Here is a 22356-nt window from a genome sequence, read left to right as displayed (position 1 = left end):
CCTGTGCACAGTCCAAACAACACCAACACTTTTTCACAAGTTGGCTGTTACATTGAAGGTCAAACTACAACTCAGAGTTGTTTTAGTGACAAAAATCTGCTCAGACTAGATCTGAATGAGTCCAACACAGAAGCAGATGTACAGAAGTAGCTTATTTTCTGGTTCTGATAATCATAGTAGTGAGAATGAGGAGCTGATGTGCAGACATCCCTGTCCTCAGAGCATCCAGAGCCTTTTGGAGATCCAGATTCATTCTTTTAACAAAGACCACAGTCTGTACTGTTCTTCATTCCCTGCATTAGTAAACTAAGCTGCATTAGAACAGATGATCAACTGAAGTTTTTGCTTCCTCTCCACCTGTCCGTAATATCAAAACACGCTCCATCTTCCTCTCTGCACTATTTTACTGTGTACTTGTGGATTGGACCAGCATTACTTTTTAACAGCTTTTCTCCCTCATCGTGTCAAAAACATGCAGTTAAAGATAACAGTGATGTAATCTTGAGGAAATAAACTGCTTGTATTGATGTTTTTACTGAAAAGATTCTAGAAATGTGACCAGTTGTAATTGTAATTTGTGCAGTGGGAAGTTGTTATGGAGTTATTACAACAAAATAGACCAAAATCTCAAATCTATGGTAAAATAAAACTATGCTGCTATGTCTGACAGGACATCTTAGACTCCACTTGAGCCAGGCCCTAGCTGGGCCGAGGGGAGGAGTGTTAAACCTGACCGGACCCTGCTCCAGGCCGTGGGCCGAGTTGGTCTAGTCTTGGGCTCGGGCAGTATATCTAAACTCTACTTTAAAGTAAAATGAACAGTTAATAGGGCATGAACACTTCTTTGGCCACAGATGCAGCTATTTAGGAAAACACAACAGTATTTTTTTTTTCTTTAGTATTGGTGCTCGAAGCATCTTCAGAAAAGTGCAGCATTTGTGTTTTTTTCAGAGACACTTTATAATAACTACACACCCTGAAGCATTACTAAATTATAAACTCTTCATCTATACAGCATTTTTATTACATTTCTAACAGTAATAAATACTTTATAAGTAAAGGGTTAGGGTTGAGGTGAATCGTCTTCCTGAATGATGCAGAAATTTACATCAAAATGATGGATAAACCCTTGTAAGGACTGGTCTAGTAGATGACCAGATCTAGTAGTTGATTGGTAAAATGAAATCCATTTTTAAAGTATGAAAATAGATTCATTAAATACATTGTAGATAAATACATTTATTACTAATAATGAATTGATAACTGGTTTAATCACTGAAATGTAAAATAATCATGCTTTAAGGAATGATGAGTTGAAATGTTAGTACTAATGTTTAATAGTGAGTAGTTATGATAAAATGTTATTTCTATCTGCAAGCCATGAGCAAAGTATTTCTTAAAGAAATGAAAGTTTAAATGGTTACATTTTCTCTGTAATAGTACCTCTATGTGGCCTTGAGTGTTTTCTGAAGCATGAGCAGTGCAGTGAATGTTAACAGGTCATTTGTTATTACCTCTTATTGTGAGCTGCTCTTAAATGTCCTAATAAAAGTCCATTGTGTTAAAATTAAAAACTGTTTAATGAGTGAATGTGTGAACACTTACAAAAGTAAAACCTAAAAATGCCACTGCATATTTGCATGATTTAGGTTGAGAAATACACACTTCAAAACTATTAGGTTCTGCATTGTCCTTGATAACCATTTATGTGTTATATTACAGTATTAAGTTTAATTGCACATTATTACAAAATCATGCAGCACTTTAAACATATCTTAACCAAAACTGATATTAATACCAATAACTGGAGTTTAGACCTATAACTTTAGTCCTCAAAAAACACTTGAGAGTTTAAAGAATTAGGATTAGAAAAGAAAAAGTCTTCATCTGATGTAGGTCTGTTGGTCCTGCCTTAAACTTGTTCCTACATGTAGCTGACATTCATAGACAATGTCAGTTGTAAATTTCATCAGAAATGTTCAAATCTGCAGATACGATAAGGAGAAAATATTGTCTATCTCTAGTAAAACATGAACAGTTTTAACTGTAATGCATGGCCCTTTAACACTTAGAGGGTGTTCAGGCCAGTTTGTGGCTTTATTTCCTGATTTTTTTCCCCTTTTTTTAAAATTATTTCATGTGTTAATTCTCACAGCAGTGAATTTGGAGGGTACTTTTTTTCAATAGAATTTGCTCATTAGGTTAATTGGTGACTCTAAATTGCCCGTAGGTGTGATTGTGACCAGGTTGTTTGTATGCCAGCCCTGTGAGTGACAAGCGACCAGTCCATGGTGTACCCTGCCTCTCACCCAATGACAGCTAGGCTAAGCCTCAGCCCCTTGCAACCCTGAACCGGATAAGCTGTGTAGAGAATGGAAGTTGCATATTTTTTTCATTGTTTCCTGTAGGGTTCCTATTGCAACAATTTATATAAAAAAATTGTTGCTCATTATTTACATATTCAAGGCTGTGATAATCCCAGGGGCGCGCAGATGGCCTTGTGGTCTAAGGCGCAACCCACGCGGCCTGGGTTCGAATCAAGCTTCTGGCCCCTTGTCGCATGTCTCTCCCAGCTCTCTCATTCCTTTTCCAAACCTATCCCCTGTCCTCCACTATTAAAAAAAGACATGAAAAGCCCAAAAAATAAATCTTAAAAAATAAATAAATAAATAAATTTTAAAAAAGGCTGTGATAATCCCCTTCTAGGAAATTCAAATTGCATGTATCATATAAAACATTTTTTGTGCTTTCTTTGCATTACAAATATCAGGGGGGATGCGCACTTAAACTGGCATTCAAAGGATTAAATTCTCTAAAATTATTATTAGTTATTGTTTTTGTTATATTTTCAATATTTGATATTTATGATCAGGTCTGATCTTGATTTAAAAGTTAATGCAGAAACTGGATTTTTTTCATTGTTTTTTATGCATGCTGCCATTTTTTGCAACACTAACCCTTAGTTTAACAATAAAAATAATGCATAAAAATGGAATTTGCTGCTTATCAAAAACATACACAAGGCTGGGATAACCCAGGAAATACAATTTGAAAGTTTGCATTTGGATTACAAACATCAGGATTTCATTTCTACCAGTTGATGGTTAATGTCAGCCAAAAGGTCTCATGCTCTGGTTAAACCGTCCAGAAAGTGATGGATATTAACTGATTATCTCAGGAAAGAAATGTGAAATAAAATATTTGAAAGTGTGTCCTCCATATAAATGACATATAGCTGCAATGAAATAATAAAGCAGCCTTATAAGCACTCATGGAGGGATTCCTTTAAATTAGGGAGCTGTTACATAATGTATTCAGTGACGTGTGCGTACTTTAATGACTCTTTCAGGCCCTGATCATTGTACAATGTTATGCAGAAGAAAAATCTCCAACTATGCCATGTTTGTCCTACTTGAGCCGATGCCAGGTCAGCACTAACGGCTGCATTGTTAGCAGCAGCAGCATTAGCGGCTGAAAACGGATGAAACTCTTTATATGTGTTAGGAAACACCTTCAGGATCATCCAGAAAGGCTTGACAGAGTGTCACAAACACTGGATCAGGATGTGAAATCATTAAGGTTTCAAAATACACCAGTAGTGTGACTTTAAAAATAAGTTTTATTAATAATAATTCTAAAATATATTATTTTTAATGAGGTTGTCTCTCTCCTGATCCATAAAAAAACCTTTATTACAGTCAGTAAGCTCACATCTAATCACACTTTTATATTTTGTCTCCATAGGTGCAAATATGTGAGCATTACCCTGATAATGGCTGCCTTTAACAGCATATGTAGCTTGCTGAATTGCAGGTGGAGCTGCACATTTTTTTAATCCTGTGTTACTCTGTTACTGGCTTTGTCCTCTTTTTTTCCACTCACATCTAAAGCCTGAACTTGGCCCCTCAGCTCTGGCTATAGAGAGAGGGGAAAGAACAGAGTCTCATTGTTAGCCCAATCCATCTATTTTTGCTCCCCTAAATCGCTTTATTGAGCTGATCAGGCCTGATTTAGCCGATTACTAGACGGCGGCTTACTCTGTCGTCGTTGCGTCAGGAGGAAAATGTGTGTTGGGGAAATGAGAGCTGGAATGGCCATAAAGAGAGGAACTTGAGACCGTCAAGCAGAGACGTCTTCTTTGACTAAATTATCAACAGGGTAGAGGTTTACACCGGGGTTGAAACTTTTCAAACTTGCTTCCTTTTTATGAACTTTTTAAATGTCCTAGTGTGTTCAGGATGTTATGGTGTCCCTTGTTTAGGTTTAGCTGGGTCCTTCATTGTTTTTTAATACTTACTTAAACCAAGTCAGCATTTATTGTGCTGTAGTTGCCTAAAAGTCCAAAAAGAAATCTACATGTCACTTTTGCAAAAAAAAAAGAACAAAAAAACACAACAGCTTTGTCTCTTTAGAGGTTTAAGAATCTGAGTATGCTTCCAGCTCTGATTAAAATTTATTCAGCCTTTCAGGGTGCAAATTAAGCACATTGCAGGTTTTATGAAAAGATGCTAACCCTCAAAGTGTTGGCCCAAGGTTCAGCTCCCACCTTCACCTATTTACAGCATGGCATAACTGTCTATTATCATTCTGTCTTATCAATAAAGGCATTAGAGCATAAATGTTAACATGAGCCAGTCTGAAGTCCTTCACTGAATCACAAGTCATGATTTTGCATGAATAACCACTTCATCAACTATTTTACTATTTCACTGTGTTAGAGCACACTTCATAAGTCATACATATGATGTAGTGTTGTAGAATGCACATGTTTTACTTGGCCTTTTTTTACATTTAACCCCAATTCAAAAAAAAAGTTGGAGTGCTCTGTAAAATATAAATAAAATCAGAATGCAATGATTGTCAAATCTCATAAACCCATATTTTATTGCTAATGGATCATCAAAAAAGTAGGGACTAAGGCATGTTTACCATCCCCTCTTCTTTTAACTACAGTCTGTAAACATCTGGGAAGGGAGGAGACCCGTTGTTGCAGTTTTGAGAGAGGAATGTTGTAGGCTAGAATTTGGACATGAGAGCTTTTATTTTAAAATGTTCACCTTTCCTATTGGGTCACATGATTTCCTTTTTCTCAAGTGCTTTATTAAAACAAGAAAACAAAATAACAGAATTGAAAAGAAGGACCCATTTTTTTACATTTCTGTTCCTGTTTTGCATTTTTGTGACTGAAACAAAATGATGGGAAAACGTCTAATTTTTCAGTTTTTTTCCAAAATTTTCCAGAAATTAAAGAAATAGCTCAATTTTTTCCCCCTATTTTGTCAAAAATTGAAAAAAACCAAGAGATTTACCTATTTTCTTAGACTTGTTTCAAGCAGGAATTGGATCTGCTAGAAAATACACTGACTGCCTGAACAGCAGGCAGGCCAGTTCAGACTCTTTCACTGCAAAGCCATACTGCTGTGATGGATGTGGTATGTGGTCTAGCATTTTCTTTTTGAAACAGTCAAGGCCTTCCCTGAAAGAGACATGTTGTGGATGGGAGCAAATGTTGCTTTAAAACCTCCATGTAATTTTCAGCATTTATAGTTCCTTTTCCAGATGTGTAAGATGCCCACACCATAGGCAAGAATGTCAAATTTTGATTCATGTGACGACAGAACAGTTTTCCATTTTGCCTCAGTCCATTTTAAATGAGCCTTAGCTGAGAGAAGACAGCAGCGTTTCTGGATTGTGTTCACATATGGCTTCTTCTTTGCATGATACAGCTTTAACTGTCATTTGTGGATGGCATGGTGAACGGTGCGTGTGTTCAGTCTTGTCCCTTCTCCTCAGAGATTTCTCCGGATTCTCTGAATCATTCGATGAATTAAATTGAGGAACATTTTTCTGAGATTGTTCCACTATTTTTAAAAGCAGTTTTTCACAGATTGGTGAAGCTTGGCCTATCTTTACTTCTGAGAGACTCTGCCTCTCTAAAAAGCTCATTTTACACCCAATCATATTGCTGACCTGTTGCCAATTAACCTAATTAGCTGCCAACCCTTACATAAACTGTTTTTTCATTAGTACTACTTACTTTCCAACTTTTTGTTGCCTTTTCCCTACTTTTTTGGGAGATGTTTCGGTGCCATCACATTTAAAATAAGCAAATATTTTTCAGGAAATGGTAAAATGTCTCAATTTCAACATCTGATATGCTGTTTATGTTGTATTGTGAATACAATATGGATTCATAGAATTCAAAAAAATCATTGCATTTGCTTTATTTACATTTCAAAAAGTGCCCAAACTTTATAATAATTGGGGTTGTATTTCTTCAAGCATTTCAAAAAAGGCATCAGGCTATGGATTCCTGTGCAGCTTCTTTTTTTGCAGTTTTACCCTTTTTTTTTCTCGTTTTTAATAGGGCTGAGTAATTAACTGCAAATTAGATGCAATTGCAATAAGGCCTGCTGCAAGTTACAAATCGCAGAAGTTGTGTCAAAATACCAGTTCGATATATTCAATTTTTGCAGCAGCAGAGATTTTATGCACATTATGAAAACATTCAAGTATCAACACAGCAGTCCATTTAAGTATGACGTACTTCTCACCACACTGCTGCTGATGGCAAAGCTTCACCTCCTCCACCCCAGCCGCCTCCTTTATAGCTTCAATCTTGTTGCACCCTCATATTCAGATTCATGCTACTATGGATTAATTGCTTCTGAAATAATTTCATTGTTTTCAGTATGCATTGTCATAAATGTATATGTCCATACGGGGGGTTTCTCGCTATGCAATCCCTGGAAAGTCAAAGCACACTGCTTGACTAACCCAGGGAGCATCCTTAAAGCAGAACCTTCTCTGCAAAGTAAAACTGCACATCCATCTTTCATTTAAAATGTTTAAATGTATGATGAGTGTTCCTAATGGGTTGTAGGTTATAATATAGAATGATATATTGCTTGAATTTGTTGGAAAATGCATAGGATGAGGAATCTAACAATAATCTCATATCGCAATTGCAAGATTGGGAAAAAAATCGCAATTGAATTATTTTTGCAAATTGTTCAGATTTTTAATACACCATAGGCTATACCAACAATCACTAATGGTGCTAAAGAGCACTAAATAGAACAAACTGAAAGCTGCACTACTGCCATTTAAAGAATTAAAACAGGGAAACCTAGAATTATAAATGCATGACCATGAGCTCTATGAACCTTTACATTCAGTTGTATTTGATTTAAGGGAATATCTCATGATATTATTGGCACCTGAGTGCTTCGATTGCAGTTTAGGGTGTTTGAGAATTATCAATGGGATTAAAGCACTGAAGAAGATAAAACTGTGAATGTAAAATAAATGTTCAACATAAAACAAGATATCTCTACTTTAACAAACATGCCAGTGATATGATTTAAGCTCCTTAATGTTTACACCGTCCACTTTCACTGTCCTGTTTGTTAAAATAGGGTCACACCCCTCTGTTGCTCAGTTACTCCAGATTAATCCAGAGGTTTTTCCCTCAGTGGAGATTACCCACGAAGCATGTTCGATTACTGAAGTGCTCTCATTATATAAACCTTCACACTCAGAGTGTAACGCTCTTAAAGTCCACAGCAGGAATACTGAAGGTGACCGACATGTGCACGCTGTCTTTATGTTGAGATACAGCGTGAACGTGAGAACTAATCTGATCACAGTGAGCTGTGGATCGTTAAAAGTCCGTGTTAACTGATATGAATGCACCTAAGTCTAAATCCAAATCCTCTGTGTGTGTGCATGTAAATATTTATGGTTTGTGAAAACCATCAATAGGTTTTATTTACATCCTGGGCTCAGATTAGATTAATGGATTTTATTTTTCATGGAGGATTAGGGGTTCTGATCAAGAAAAGCACTTCTCTCTTTTCTTATACATTTCCATATGTTTTTTCTATTAAATGTCCCTCATAAAAAGATGCAGCTTAGCTATTCTTTTTGATTTAAACATTAGTCTATAAAATGCAAAAAGAGAAAAACAATGGAGAAAATGTGCATTCTGCAAATTTGATGTTTCTGTGGCTACTTGCTTTGTTAATCCTACATTTCAACGCTGCAAGATATTCAATTAATAAAAAAAAAATCAATACATTGGGCACATAGAAGACAGTAAAAGCAACATCAAGACATGATTTTTTCTTAAATTACTTTAGTATGTAACCAGTACTAATGAAGTGTCTGACAATTGCTGAACTTATTTTTGTTGGTTTATTTCTCAATAGTGACTATTTGTTATTTAATTGAAAATGCCTGTAAAATTTTGGCCTGCATCAGCTGATAGAGATGTAGTTTGTTAAATGATGTGGTTCAGGGTCAGGTCAGGTCAGGTCGGAGGCAGCACCCCACCTCTCTATGATAAAATTTCATTGTCAACAAACTGAAAACATGGAAAAAAAGATCTGACTGGTTCCAACCTTATTTAAATGTAAAACAGTTAAAGTTTACACAATGAATTGCTGGAATTGTGATCCAGGGCTGTCAGTTTTGCTCAGTTAGTTGAGAAAGCGCCCATAATAGAGGCTACAGTCCTCATAGCATTGGTTGCGAGATCAATTCCCGATTCTGGTGCCTTTGGGGCCAGCATTCCTCCACTTGCTCTTCAGTTGTCCTATCATAGTAGCCAAAAATTGTTTAGGATTTTGAGTCTTGATTTACTCACTACAGAGGTTGTGGTGGGTCCTGAATTTATGAAGTTTTAGGGTTTTTTAATGTATTTGAAATTAAAGTAAAAACTTGTGATCATAACTACTTAATTCATTAAATTCAAAAGTATCTTAAGTGGACTTTTCTTTATTTAGATAATTAAATTAAGTATAAATTTAATTAATATTTATGTTAAGTTTCTACATATAAATATTGGTAGTAACCTTCATTTTTCCTGTTTGTTTCGTGTTGCTTCTGTCCTGTGATCTGCGTTTTGAAATGGATGTTGTAATCTCACTGACTGCAAAACAAATCCACCTACGGGTACAAATAGAGAAACCTGAAACGGAACCTGAACCTGGTGAATCAGTATGTTTGCTCCTTGCGTTTGACTATAAATCATTATAATTGATAAATGTTACCAGTCCCTCATGTATTGATATGAATGAGTCATGGTGTGGCAGTATTTCTGCCCCTTTTACCCAGTACCCATGTTCTTAAACACACTAAAAAAAAAGAATAGTTGGATGAACTTAAAAAAATACCTGAAGTGGTAGCACACAATTGAATTAAGTTTTTCTGATTCATATGAAGAAGTTATATTAACTTACATAGGTTAGATTAAAAAAGTTCCTTTGAGTCAAATGTAATTACTTTTAAGTTTTATCAACTCAATTTTTCTTGTACATTTATTTTGGATTAAGTTAAACTACACTGTGGAAATTTTTTCCTACACTTAAAATCCTGTTTAACCCTTTAAAGCCCAATACCTCAGAGAAAAGTCAGAAAATTTGAAATTTTTGCAGTTGACATGTTTACTTAACCTTCTATGGAAATCTAAGAAAAAAAGAAAAATAGTCATAAATATCTTTTTTTTTTTTTTGTATCACATTTGATGCATTAGGCATTTCTGGCTTGATAATCCATTGGAGGACATTTTTTAAAATCATTTATCAGATTGATTTTTAAAGGTTTTAGAGGAAATTGTTAATCCTGTTGATAAGATAGAACTCTCACAAAACTGTGTATCAAATATGATAGATCTCACTTTAAAGGCATCATGTACTTTAATTTTTTATCTTTAATTTTTATTTATACCACTCAAAGTAGGTTAACTTGAGTCAAAACAAGTGGCAGTAACTGAAGCGTGCCCATGCACCAGGAAGTCATCCTCTGTCATGTTCAGTATACCATCCACTGTATATTATTACAGACGGGATATCTCTAACTGAATCAGTAACTTCACTCATGACGCAAAAGTATCTCATACCCACAGGAATTCTGGGAAAACTCTCCAGATCAAGGAATGATTGTAGAATAAGTTGAGTACCTTTACAAAAATACTTAAAGTGATTGAGTATTGTTCTCTTAAAATTAAAAATGTGTTCTCTTACCTCGGATAAATGAACCTGAAATAGCTGTTTTTGATTTTTAAATTAACACAACCTCGTTTTTTTTAACAACCTTCAACTGTTCAATCTTACAGTAAAAGAATGAAAGATGCATTTGATCAAGAAAGTGTGCTTCCAGAGAGTTCAGTACATCTCCCCTTCAATTTTTTTAGTTGCTCCCTACAGGTGGGACTTCTCCAACTGAGTCAGTAACTTCACTCAAGGTGCCAAAGGATCTAATTCCCAAAGACATTCTGCGAAAACTCTGCAGATTAACCAACACCCAGGCAATCCTAATGTGCTTTACCTGAGCTCACAGATAAAGGAACAACCCTGATTTCAAGTTGAAATATCCCACAAAAGCACTCTAGATTCATGCAAAATATTACATAATTTCAACAAACACTCAAATACACTTTTTATATTAAACTATGTGTTTGAAAATTATAAAACATCTGTTATTTTGATGATCAGTGGTGTCAAGAGGTAGAAAACCTTGAGTTCTTCAGTTTTGTTTTTGGCCAAAAGAGAGATCACCGCACAAAAACGCTGTGTGGATCTGGCAGGCTCCCAAATGTTGCCAATGTATTTGTGCAGCTTAGAGCATGGCCAGCAGTTTGACTGAAAATTGTGTTTATTCAAAACAATAAAATACCCCAAATTGTGTGTACAGGACTCCCGTTTTTGTTTTTGGAGTATCAAACAGATACCAATATGCTTGATTGTTGCCAATGATAAAAATGCTCCTTAATTTAATTGAAGAATAAAACAATACTTCCCCAATTAGGCTGAACGTTTAAAACAGATTATGTAGTGGTCAATAAGCATATTACTCATGGTGTTTCCTACAGTACAAAATCTTTTTACTTTGCATACAGCCTGGCTTCTCTCATCACTTTAAATCAACATAAACTGTATCTATAAAATAGATATTGTTTTACACTAGGCCTAAATCTTGTTTGAAAATATAGCGATATACATTGTGCATATTGTCAGCTGTAAACCAGAGTGAGCTCCTGTTGGACATCATGCCTCTAAACATGTGAAGCAGAACATTTGGACTCCCTCTCCTCCCTCTCTCTCCTCTCACCCAAGCGTGATCACGTTGCAGAAATCAAACCGAGGAACGAGCCGTCACAATGGTCACTTTTCACTCCCTCCAAGTCTCCCAGGAATGCAATCCAATCCCTCCAACTCCTCCATCCACCTCTTACCTAAAGTGTTTAATCAACATTACATCATCCTGAATGTGCACCGGCCCACACTGCCGCTCACCGTGCGTGCACCTCCACCATTGGCTGACCCCACCCTCACTTCCCTCCCTCTTCCTTCCACCCTCTGCCACTTTTATGCTGATTGAAAAGAAAAAAAAAGAAATCTGTCATATATAATCTGGTGTGACGCCACTAATCCCAACACTACAAATCATAGGTCCCGTCCTCCTCGCTCCACACGGACCCCTGAGACTCCCTGCCAGCAACTTCACATCTGCCTCAGGTAAGACAGATGTGAAACTTCAGACTCTCTTTTTCTTCTCCTGCTGTGATTTAACTAATGGAGCTGAGATTTCATATTCTCCTTTAAATTCACAGAAAGGGAAGAATTGTGGAAATGTTGCAGCCTTTAACTCCTAATTAGTGTTAATGTTGTATTTGGAGGTGTTTCTAAGGTTCCTCACTAATTAAGTTGAGTCTGGTGTTTCTCTGTGGGTGCATCATGAGACTTATGCTTGCACGGCCAAGAGCTGCATTCCCACTGTGAACAAAAAATCTCAGAAATGCAAAAGCTTGTGGTGCTGCAGCCTTGGATTAAAGTGCATATCGAGTTGCATTTTCAGATTCATTAAACAAATGTTCAAAGTGGTACAAATGTCTTTCGAAGCAGATAGAGGAGGTAGTGCAAACAAAGACAGAAATCTGTTGTTTCTCTCAACATCTGCTCAGAAAATTTTGACATACAATTTGTGAATTTAAACTAACTGAAATGGCTGTTTATCTGATATAGCCACGGGTGCACATCTGCATTAAATGCATAACAAATGTGCTCAAAGATCCAAGGTATTTGTGGGTAAAATACTTCTAAAAAAGTTGATAATTTATATCGAAACAGTGCTGCAGCACAAAAAACATGTCAGCCTTTTCTTAAGTTAAACTTCTTTGTGTTAAATCTTTAAAATGCACAAATGCTTGTTTTGTCGTATATTGACTAGCCTAGCATCTCTTTACTTGAAAAATACTTGGAAAGAGTGATAATTTTTTCAGCAATGCCCAATGCAATCTCTTAAATCCAACAGCAATGTCTGCAAATGTCTTGATTGGTCTGCAAAATGGTCAAACAAAAATCAATCTTTTCTTGACTGATTTTGATAACTTATTGATTATTAGGACTGTTTCAAATAATTTAGCCAATGGGAAAAGGGTGCAACTTCAGCCAAAAATATTTGAGAAGAATCCCTACAGATTTGATCAAATTTATAGAAATTTATTGTAAATTTAAGGGTCAAGTTTGAACCGAAGAAGACTGGAAATTCTCCTTATTTTTGGATGATGACTGCTTGGATATAAACTTGATGGATGTGCATCTAAAGAGTTTAAACCTGGCCTGTTGATTATGAAACAAAAGGACTGTGGACCTTAAATCTCCTGGCAAATCACCCAGAAACAGGCAGATGCTAAATTTAGCAGAATGAAGGTACCCTGTGATTGCAGAGAGGGTGGGATAAAGAGGGATTAGCGTGGAGTACAGTGTGTCAATTGTTTTGTTTAACTGCATTTCATGTGAATCTCAAACTTTGTGTCATTTTCCTGCAGACGGTTTGAAGCTGAAATAAAGAGCAGAAGAGATGGCTGTGGTTGTAAGTACTTAAATTTTTATTTTCTTGTCTAAAGAAACTTGATCAATCATGATATTTATTAGGATTTATGAGCTGAAGGAGGAAAAGCCTAACATTCAAGATAAAAAAGCTTTCACCTCGCTGTTGCGTGAATTCAGCTGCAGTTCAACATTTCCCAACACCAAAAGCTCTTTGTCATAGATGCCGTCAGCAGCTACAGTAGCCTTAGCCTAATCTCTGATCCCTGCTTCAGGCCCACTAGCAGCCTTTACCGTGTATTTACGGGCTTTACTGGACTCATGTGAGGCAGATTAATCAAACACTGAGGCCTATTGATTACGCTCCTGCAACACCAGCAAGCACAAATTCCGTCTCACGCGGATAAGGCAAATGTTTTAAAGCTCACACATCACAGCCAGGTCTTGTGAGGGAATTAAACTGACACGGGGAGGCATTTAGAGTTTATACAAAGAAACATAAAGAGGAGAAAGAATACTGTGAACCAGATTTATGAACAGTTATCAGGAAGGAGCTCAAGTATGTAACTGTTATTGTGAGTGTTAAGAGCAAACAATGCGGCAAAAGAAGAAAAATCTGTGCAAGTAGCAGAAATATTAAGGATTTTTTCAAATTTGCATTGATCCTAGAAATACAGTAGACAAATGGAGCAAAATTGTTGTTGATTTCAATAAAAGTACCTGTTCTTTATCACTACTAGGCTAAATGTTTTTTTTTTTAAAATATCTAACTGTGATTATTTTGACTTAAATTTCAAATGCAATATGAATTTTTGCTTTGAAGGGAATCATAATTTTTATCTAATTCTCATTTTTAATGAGACAAAGATATACAAAAACAAGCAATTCTAGAAAAACAGACACTTAAATGTTTGCATGATGTAGAGTATTACATCTCTGCTACAATTTAATCTGATTTTTGATTAACTGCCCGGCCATGATCACTACTTCAATTTTTATCTATACAGTGCCATATAGGCCCACCCATAGAAATTGCTGGACCCCTCAAAGGCCAAGTTGTTGGGTACCTTCTAACATTTTATTTGATAGTGTGTTATCACATTAGAGCTACCCTGAAAGGTCAGTTAGCCCAGTTAAGTTACTGTTTAGGGTGTATGCATCTCTTTTTTCTCTTCCATTCTCTTCTAGTGTCCTACTTTTCAAATCCTGGCATGGCTTTACAAAGTCCAAAATTAACTAATACTTATGTTAATTTTAAGCTAAGACATTAAATGTTGAAATAGTCCCCACCAAAAAAGGGGTCGCATTTATGTTGCTTTAACCCCTTAGAATTCTGGGTAAAATTAGTCAAAAAATCCTACTCAGGTATACCCAAATTAACCAGACTCACTGTAGCTGCTACTGGTATTGAGTAATAAATACAACAACAAACATTTTTTTCCCCTGTCTGAATCTGAATCTAGATTACTGTAGCTGGGAGGTATTAGCTGGAAAACTCAACTGGATTAAAGCATGAAGCCTTACCTTTTCAAGATTCAAAGTTGGTTACAAAAGAAGAGAAAATGAGGATTTTAAAACTGTTTTTATGTGGAATAGACTAGCCGTTTTCAAACTGGAGACACCAAAAAGGATCCAGGTTGGCAGACATTTTTCTATATAGTATTGCAAATAGTTGCCTGAAAAAGGAAAGAGACCTTATTACAGCAAATACAGTAGACTATTGAGAACAACGGGAACATTTAAAATGATAAAACCAGTCCATGGATCTTTATGGATGTAACTTTGTTTTGGGGCCAAATATTTGCCAGGTTTCTGATTGCTTAGACTCTTTCTGATACAGCAGGATTGTTTTTGATGGAATACTATAATGATCAGTAGAATAGAGTGGAGCTTTTAAAGGTTAGATGTGTCATTATTATTATTATTATTTTTAGCCCAAAAAAGGAATTAATTGTGCCTGCTGTGGGGGTTTTATCCTGGACTGGTTTACATAGTCAGGATCCTGAGATTCAGAGCTTTCTGGCTGTGAATAACATAAGGTATACTAATGAAAAGTCATTTTGTGAATAACCGACTAGTTAAAATAAATCTACTGGTAGGCCCCCATATTTCTAAGGGGTTAAAGCCAAAAATTTTGGAATTAAATATCCAGACAGAATTGTATTATTTCATCTTATTAACCACTTTTTGATTTGCATAAATAACAGACTTCATCTATGCTAAGCCCCTTTACCACTGCTTGCTTCTGGACAAATCCAAGATCGAAGAATTTCCCTTGTTAACATTTTAAAAATTGATATAAAAGTATTGCTCCATGAAATGTAAAAATAAATAGCTCCCATTTTCAGGAAGAAAACTTAATTCACAGGTTAAAGTTAGCTGTAGAGATGTGCCATTTTTGAAGGAGGCAGCTCTTTGTGTCAGCTGTTTTATGTGAACAGAGTAATTTTTTCCTTTTTACCCCTCTATTTTTATTTCATACACGACAGAATAAAAAGAGGAGTTTTTCTCCATCCTGCTTGAACACTAGTATGCCTACTGCTTAGTCTATAGCATCAATGTTTTATACCATGCATCATACATTGGTGTTATTCTAGGAATTACATGTTTTTTTAGTAAAATGACAGAGTGATTTTAATAAAATATATATTAGTCATAGATCATTTATCTATTTGGCTGGTTTAACAAAACTATAATGGTGCAAAATGAAGAGCTTGTTTGGAAAATGAAAGGAAAGGCTCTAGAGCTGACCCAAAACGATCCAGATCACTAAAAACAGCTGAAATTCCTCACTAGTTAGCAAATATTGACTACTTTTGGTTTCATTTAAATATTAAATGGTGCAAAACCCATATGTTCTGTATTTACTCTAGGTTCAGAATATGAATGTTGTATTTCTCTATCCATTTTGGAAACATGAAAATTCACCAACCTGACATTAAGTTGTCCAAATTTCAGTTTGAATATCAATGTCAAATTACAAACTGATTATTTGTCTTTGTATGGCAGCTGATGCACACTAGATAGCACGGTTGTATGATGTAACTGTAAAGTATGTCACAGCAGACTTTTCCAACATAATAAAGGGAGTAAACTATAGAATGGGTTCCTTGTTTTCCAGAGTGGAACTTACCGTATGGTGTCGGAGGAGGAGCAGGCTCTCAGGGCCAAGCTGGAACGTCTCACCGTTAAGGACCACGGGCCAGTGTTTGGACCCTGCGCCAGCCTGCCAGACCACACCAAGCAGAAGGTGACCAAATGTTTTCTCACATTAGCAAGTCAAGAAATATCCACGACAATAAAATTTAATTTCACATGCTGCAAACTCTTTATTTTAGCATATAAATAGAATAAAAATGCAGTGAAATTATATTGTGTGAGTCAAAGGTGTCATATTTATAACAATGAAAACACTTCAAACACAACAAATATTGAATTACAATAAAATAAAACAGGGTAAATATATTTAAATCATATCCATATTTACATTACACCTGCACATTTGGTGACAAACTTCCATTATATACAAATAATTCCAACAAATTGCTTCCTACACTTCTGTTTTGATCCCGTTTTTCACTTGTTTTTTGCACCTTGCAACAAAAATAAGATGTATCAACTGTTTAATTAACTACATTTATCTGTGGAGTAAATGCAGGAAGCAAACCAAGCTCATATTTACATTTTTGGAGAAAATGAACTATTAAACACTGAACATTGAAAATAGCCCGATATTTTTTACATAATGCTACAGACTACATCTACTTTTTGTGCAAGTAGCCTAGTTAGCTTACTTATTTAGCTTAGTTTTTTACAACAAACCACTCAGTTTAGTTAAGTTAGATGATTTAGCTTATAAAAATGTAAACTACTCTGTACTAGATAACACTAAATAGATAATAATTGACCCAAAGTAAATCCAAGTGAATATAGGTTAAATGTTGAGTCTGGTTAAAGGCTAATGCTAATGCTGTAATGCTAACTGTACCTCTGGCTCCCCCTACAGGCCAAGGACGAGCTGAACGAGACAGATGAGAAGAGGGCGGCTGCGGTGAAGGAGCTGAGAGGGATGATCAAGGAGAAAGCAGATGGAGGAGATGATCTGGCCAAAGGGGTGATGGACACATTTGGAGAGAAACCAGACGGCATGTTGGTCCGTTTTATCCGAGCCAGGAAGTACGACGTGAACAGAGCCTACGACCTCATGAAGGGTGAGTTTGAGGTGTCAGACAGTGTGCTTTAGGACATAATTTTCCTTTTTTAAAAACATTTGAACACATTTTAAGGTGTGTGACTTGTTGCATAAATAATACTTGGCCAAAGAAAGATGGTGGGTTTCATTATAAATAGTTACAGATTCACAAAAAAAAAGAAGTTGAGGGTTGCAGATACACTATTTGGACAAAACTATCCAGCCACCTGACTACTCCAACATGGACATTAATGATATTGTATTCAAGTACATGTACTTTGATATGGAGTCAGTCCCTCTTTTGCAACTGTAACATGGTTCCACAGCCCAGTGTTGGTGTGTTTTACACCACTCCATCTGACCCTTGGTATTGGACTTGGTGATGTGAGGCTTGCATACAGCTACTCAGCCATTGCATGAGGCTCCTGCTGCACAGTTTTAGTGCTCACATTAATGCCAGCGGAAGCATGGAACTCTTCATCTATGGGATCAGAAGAGTGTTTGTGACTTTTACACACCATGGAACTTAGCAGCTGTTAACCCCGCTCTGTGATCTTACGTGGTCTTTCCATTCATGGCTAAGTTGCTGTTATTCCTAAACGCTTCCACTTTCTAATAATACCACTTACAGTTAAGTTGATTGTGGAATATTGAGCAGGGATGAAATTTCACATTCTGTCTTATTGCAAAGGCATCCATCACAACACCACATCTGAAGTCACTGAGCTCTTAAGAACAAACCATTTATACCACAAATGTTTCCCAATGGAGACTGCATGGCTAGGTGCTTGATTTTATACAACAGGTCTGATTGAAACACCTGAATTCAATAATTAAAAGGTGTGACCAAAAACTTCTGTCCATATAGTGTAGTTTTAGGTGCACAAGAAAATAATGTAGAGTTAGGTGCAGAAAAAGGCCTTAATCATTGGTAATATTGGCATCTGTTTTAAATTTAGTCAGTTTTTGGCTTTTGGAAACCAAATATGCTGCTGGTATGCCCCTAAATCTGTTCCTTTATGTTTCCTCTGTAGGCTACGTGCGTTTCAGGAAGGATTACCCCGAGCTGTTTGAGAATCTGACCCCAGAAGCCGTACGCAGCACCATCGAGGCTGGATATCCCGGCATCCTGCCCAGCAGAGACAAGTACGGCCGCGTCGTGCTGCTCTTCAACATTGAGAACTGGGACTACGAGGAGATCACCTTTGATGAGGTGAAGGAGAAGATGCTGCTGACCACGTATCCCACAATGCACATGGAAAAGCACATTTTTAGCCGGATCCCTTTTAAATAAAAATGTACAGAAGAAGAACATTGCAGGGAGATTTATATTAATAACCAATAAATGTGTGCATGTTTAGATCCTGCGTGCCTACTGTGTGATCCTGGAGAAGCTCCTGGAGAACGAGGAGACTCAGATCAACGGTTTCTGTATTATTGAGAACTTTAAGGGCTTCACCATGCAGCAGGCATCGGGAATCAAACCCACCGAGCTCAAAAAGATGGTGGACATGTTGCAGGTGAGGAAATCTAAACATGGCAGATTACAAGGTGAAATTCATACTGTTGGCTATGGATTGATTCAGAACAGAGATAGGCCGGAGATATACGTGTGTCTAAAAGTCATCACTTAACATAGTCACCAAATAAAGTGAAACACCGGGGCTACTACATACCTGCACAGAGGAGACTGTTAAAAAAATAGAGTGGAGTCAGTGCTAAAGGTGTGTTCTGACACAGGTCATCAGTTGCCTGAGATAATCTGTCACTAATTATTGTTTATAATTATTAGTTTTAACCTTTAAGACATCCTAGGGGCATTTTGTGCCTTTCAGTTTTTTATTTTCTAGCCATTTTGGCTTTGTTGAATGAATATAACTTGAATTTGTCTGAGGATATTCATAAAAAAAATAGATTGGCATCTCAGTTCCTTAAATTTGCCCAAATTTGTTACACAGAAGATGTCCCATTGAAAACCATTGAAAATGCCATTTTTGATCCCATATTTATCTTAACAAAAACTAGTGCATTCCTTTATGTTAAGATCTTATTTTGTACTAGTAGATTTAAATTTTTAATATTTATATTTGTCCACTAGATGGCACTACTTTTTCCAATTCAAAGCATGACAGAAAATCGCTATTGACAGAAAGTCGCTATTGTTGTCTTGTAAAAAAGATAATTGATCTTAATGAGGTTAAATTAACCAAATAAATAGTAATGGTGTGTGTGTGTGTGTGTGTGATGGCATTTTATTTGAGTTTTTGTGATTTTATTCTATTAAAACATGGGTTGTTTAATCACACTGGCCTTTAAAGGGTTAAAATCCCCAGAGTATAATCAATATTTGATATGTATATTCCAGGCTGGAGTAGTTTTAAAAGACTGACTCATTTAAAGTGGAAAAAATATTTATATATAATGTTTTACAGCAGTTTTAAGGAAGCTGGCATTTTTTGTCCTTAGGACCAAGAGTGTGAGGGGTTATTTTTTCAATCTGACACTGCCAAAAAAAAAGCATTGAATCAAGTGTTGCTGCCATTCTCTGACCCATCTCAAGGCATTATATTAATAATCAAATACTCCTTGAAATGTATTTTATGGACTTTTTTTTTTCAATAAAATAACAGTGGAGTTGTGTAAACACATTGGCCTTAAAAGGGTTAAAATTCCCAAAATATAATTAATATTTGATATGAATATTTCAGGCTGAAGTAGTTTTAAAAGATTGACTTGTTTAAAGTGGAAAAATATTAATAAATAAGATTTTTACATTGGTTTTCTAGGAAGCTGACATTTTTTGTCATTAGGGACAAATATGTTAGAATATTAAAGAAACTCTAAAGGGTTAAGCTCAGAATTATCACTAGTGCCAGTGTTGCCATGTTTGTAGTTTACATCCCACTTATCAGGTAGTTGTATATGGCCTCATGTGCCCTCTAGTGATGTCTCCCGGTAACACACGTTAAATATAGGCAAGTGTATTTACAAGAGCGCTCATGTCACAGGCCTGATACAAGTGCAAAAGCAAGGTGAAACAGCAACTCCAGTCTTAGGTGTAAAATATGGTTTGCCTTTTGTATTCTAATATCAACTCTCTCAGAACATTTGTGAAATATTTCTCCTATTTGATTGGAAGATTGTATTTAGATCTTGAGAGTGAGGAGAAAACACTCTCCTCTCACATAGGTGCTGGACTTTTGAGTTTTTACTCTATGAGAAGGAGCTGTCTTAAGTTGACAATCATGTAACTCTTTTTGGAGAATTAGTTCTTTCTCTAGTTTATGTAAGACTTCTTTAACAGCCAGATTTATTGAGTTTTAATTTACAAAATCATTTTTAATTGCTTGTCTTTTTCTCTCCTCCAGGACTCTTTCCCCGCCCGTTTCAAAGCTGTGCACTTCATCCACCAGCCCTGGTACTTCACCACCACCTACAACGTGGTCAAACCTCTCATGAAGAGCAAGCTGCTAGAGAGAGTGAGTTCAACCAACATTGTTTATAAAAATGATGGCTCAGATCAGAGGAGATAAAAGTACAAATGGCTGTCCCTCAAGAAAAGAAGGAAAAATACTACTTTAAAAAATCTGGTGCAAGTAAAAGCACTGATTTTTTAAAGTAAAGTTCAGAGTTCTCCTCTGAACAAACTTTCTACAACTTAAATCTGTAGTATTTTAAAGAAAGAATTTCACCTCTCAAATACAATAAAGCTAAAGAAACAAACCTGTTTTTAAAATATAATACATGGAGGTTAAAGAAAAAGTTGTCAGAAAATTTCATTGATGTAGATATTCCCCCTCAATCCTCCTTCCTGTCTAATGGTGCCCTCAGGTGGCTTAATGTCCACATGTACACCTTACTTCAGCCTCAGTTCTGGCTAAAATATGCTTAAAAGTTCTGCACAGTACTGTATATACGTAATGTAACAGTGCAAGTCATTATGGAACCTGTTGAAGTGCAGTTCTTTTTTCTTTTTTATTCCATATTAATTCTACTTTTGCACTTATTTTTCAGGACTTTTTGCCTTTTTCCTGTGTTGTCAGCTGCTGATAAATCCCAGTCTAAACCTGTTGTATCATCTGCCCTCCTCTCTTTAGGTGTTTGTCCACGGAGACGAGCTGGAGAACTACTACAAGGAGTTTGACGCTGACATCCTCCCCGCTGAGTTTGATGGAAAGTCTCCCAACTACGACGGAAAAGCCACAGCAGCCAAGCTCTTTGACTAAACAGCCTCCTGTTCACGCCAATGTTGAGGAGAGAGCGCCTTTATATATTTGACAAAAACCCCACAGGCTGTGGAGAGTCGAAGCCCAACCTAGCTGTGTGGTTGTAGGAAAACAAAGCTATGAATGAAAGACGGGGTGAGACATTTAAGTGGTGTAGTTTTCTAGAGGTCCAGACAAAGCACAGACACAGGATGAGACAGACTTCATGATGACACTCTGCAGAGGTTTACAGTTAAGTGCTTTGGTTTTGGCAGCATTTTAGCACTGCTTCATACAGAGCATAATCGCTGACAGATTGTAACTTTTACTTTACATGTTTTCTGATTGTTTTCAAAGAGAGATTAAGACCAGAATGTGGTAAAATCATCCTTTTAAGTGAGAAAATCGCCAATATGTTGGTGCTTTTTCTTCTCTTCCTCATCTGTGTCATTGACATTTGACAACAGCTCTCCTTTCATTCATAAAGAGAGCAAATACTCAATATTCTCTATGATGTGCATTACTTTACAGCCAGCATAAACAAAGTCACATGTCCATGATGGTGGTGGTAAGCATATCTAAAGGATATTTAAAGTCTCTTAGGTGATTTTTATACCAAACATAGTTGAATGGAGGCAAGAGGCTGTCCTGGAGGCAGTGGTTGCTTTGAAATAACAGAGTTTGGGAAACATTCAGCCATACTGTAAAGTTAAATGTGATTCTTGAAGGTTTACAAGCAGCATTTTAGTAAGAAAAAAGTGATTAAATCACTCTTTTAAACCACAGGCTGACCTACAGAGAGATAAATAGGTGGAAAATATCATTAAGCATTGAAAACAGACTGAAACTCTGCCCCCTGTCTGTTATTTGTGCTTCGTTTGGACCAGAGTCCACCCACACAGCTTGTTATTACACTGGCAGGCTCCAGATTTTAAAGTTACCCCCCCTCCCCATCTCTCCTTTATGTACGAGGCTGAAATTCCAACAAGTGCCTGTCTCTCATGTGTTTTTTAGATTGTTCTTCAATATGAATATTATGAAGTTTTACCCACTGTGCTACCTGGTGCACCAACAAGAATGTCAACAAATGTACAATAAACTGTATATAAATACCAGTTGTAGTCCT

At 36.4% G+C, this 22356-nt stretch overlaps 1 protein-coding gene across 1 annotated transcript; it reads left to right on the top strand.

Annotated features, from left to right (window-relative positions):
- The first annotated feature begins 12777 nt into the window (after positions 1-12777).
- Positions 12778-22344, top strand: rlbp1b (retinaldehyde binding protein 1b). The gene is made up of 7 exons (XM_041795415.1): positions 12778-12876; positions 15955-16083; positions 16840-17044; positions 18060-18238; positions 18387-18545; positions 20394-20504; positions 21123-22344. The coding sequence occupies exons 1-7, from the start codon at positions 12865-12867 to the stop codon at positions 21249-21251; spliced, it is 924 nt and encodes a 307-aa protein (XP_041651349.1). The 5' UTR covers positions 12778-12864; the 3' UTR covers positions 21252-22344.
- Positions 22345-22356: the final 12 nt, after the last annotated feature.

This window comes from Cheilinus undulatus, linkage group 9 (genome assembly GCF_018320785.1).
Source record: "Cheilinus undulatus linkage group 9, ASM1832078v1, whole genome shotgun sequence".
Taxonomy (NCBI): Eukaryota; Metazoa; Chordata; class Actinopteri; order Labriformes; family Labridae; genus Cheilinus; species Cheilinus undulatus.
The sequence above is the reverse complement of the archived record's forward strand: the minus strand, read 5'-3'. Positions and strand labels throughout refer to the sequence as shown.

Excerpts from the sequence above, each read along its gene's own strand:
- rlbp1b (XM_041795415.1), top strand. Across the intron at positions 16,084-16,839 it reads CAGACCACACCAAGCAGAAG|GCCAAGGACGAGCTGAACGA; the intron begins GTGACCAAATGT and ends CTCCCCCTACAG. Across the intron at positions 18,239-18,386 it reads AGGAGATCACCTTTGATGAG|ATCCTGCGTGCCTACTGTGT; the intron begins GTGAAGGAGAAG and ends GTGCATGTTTAG.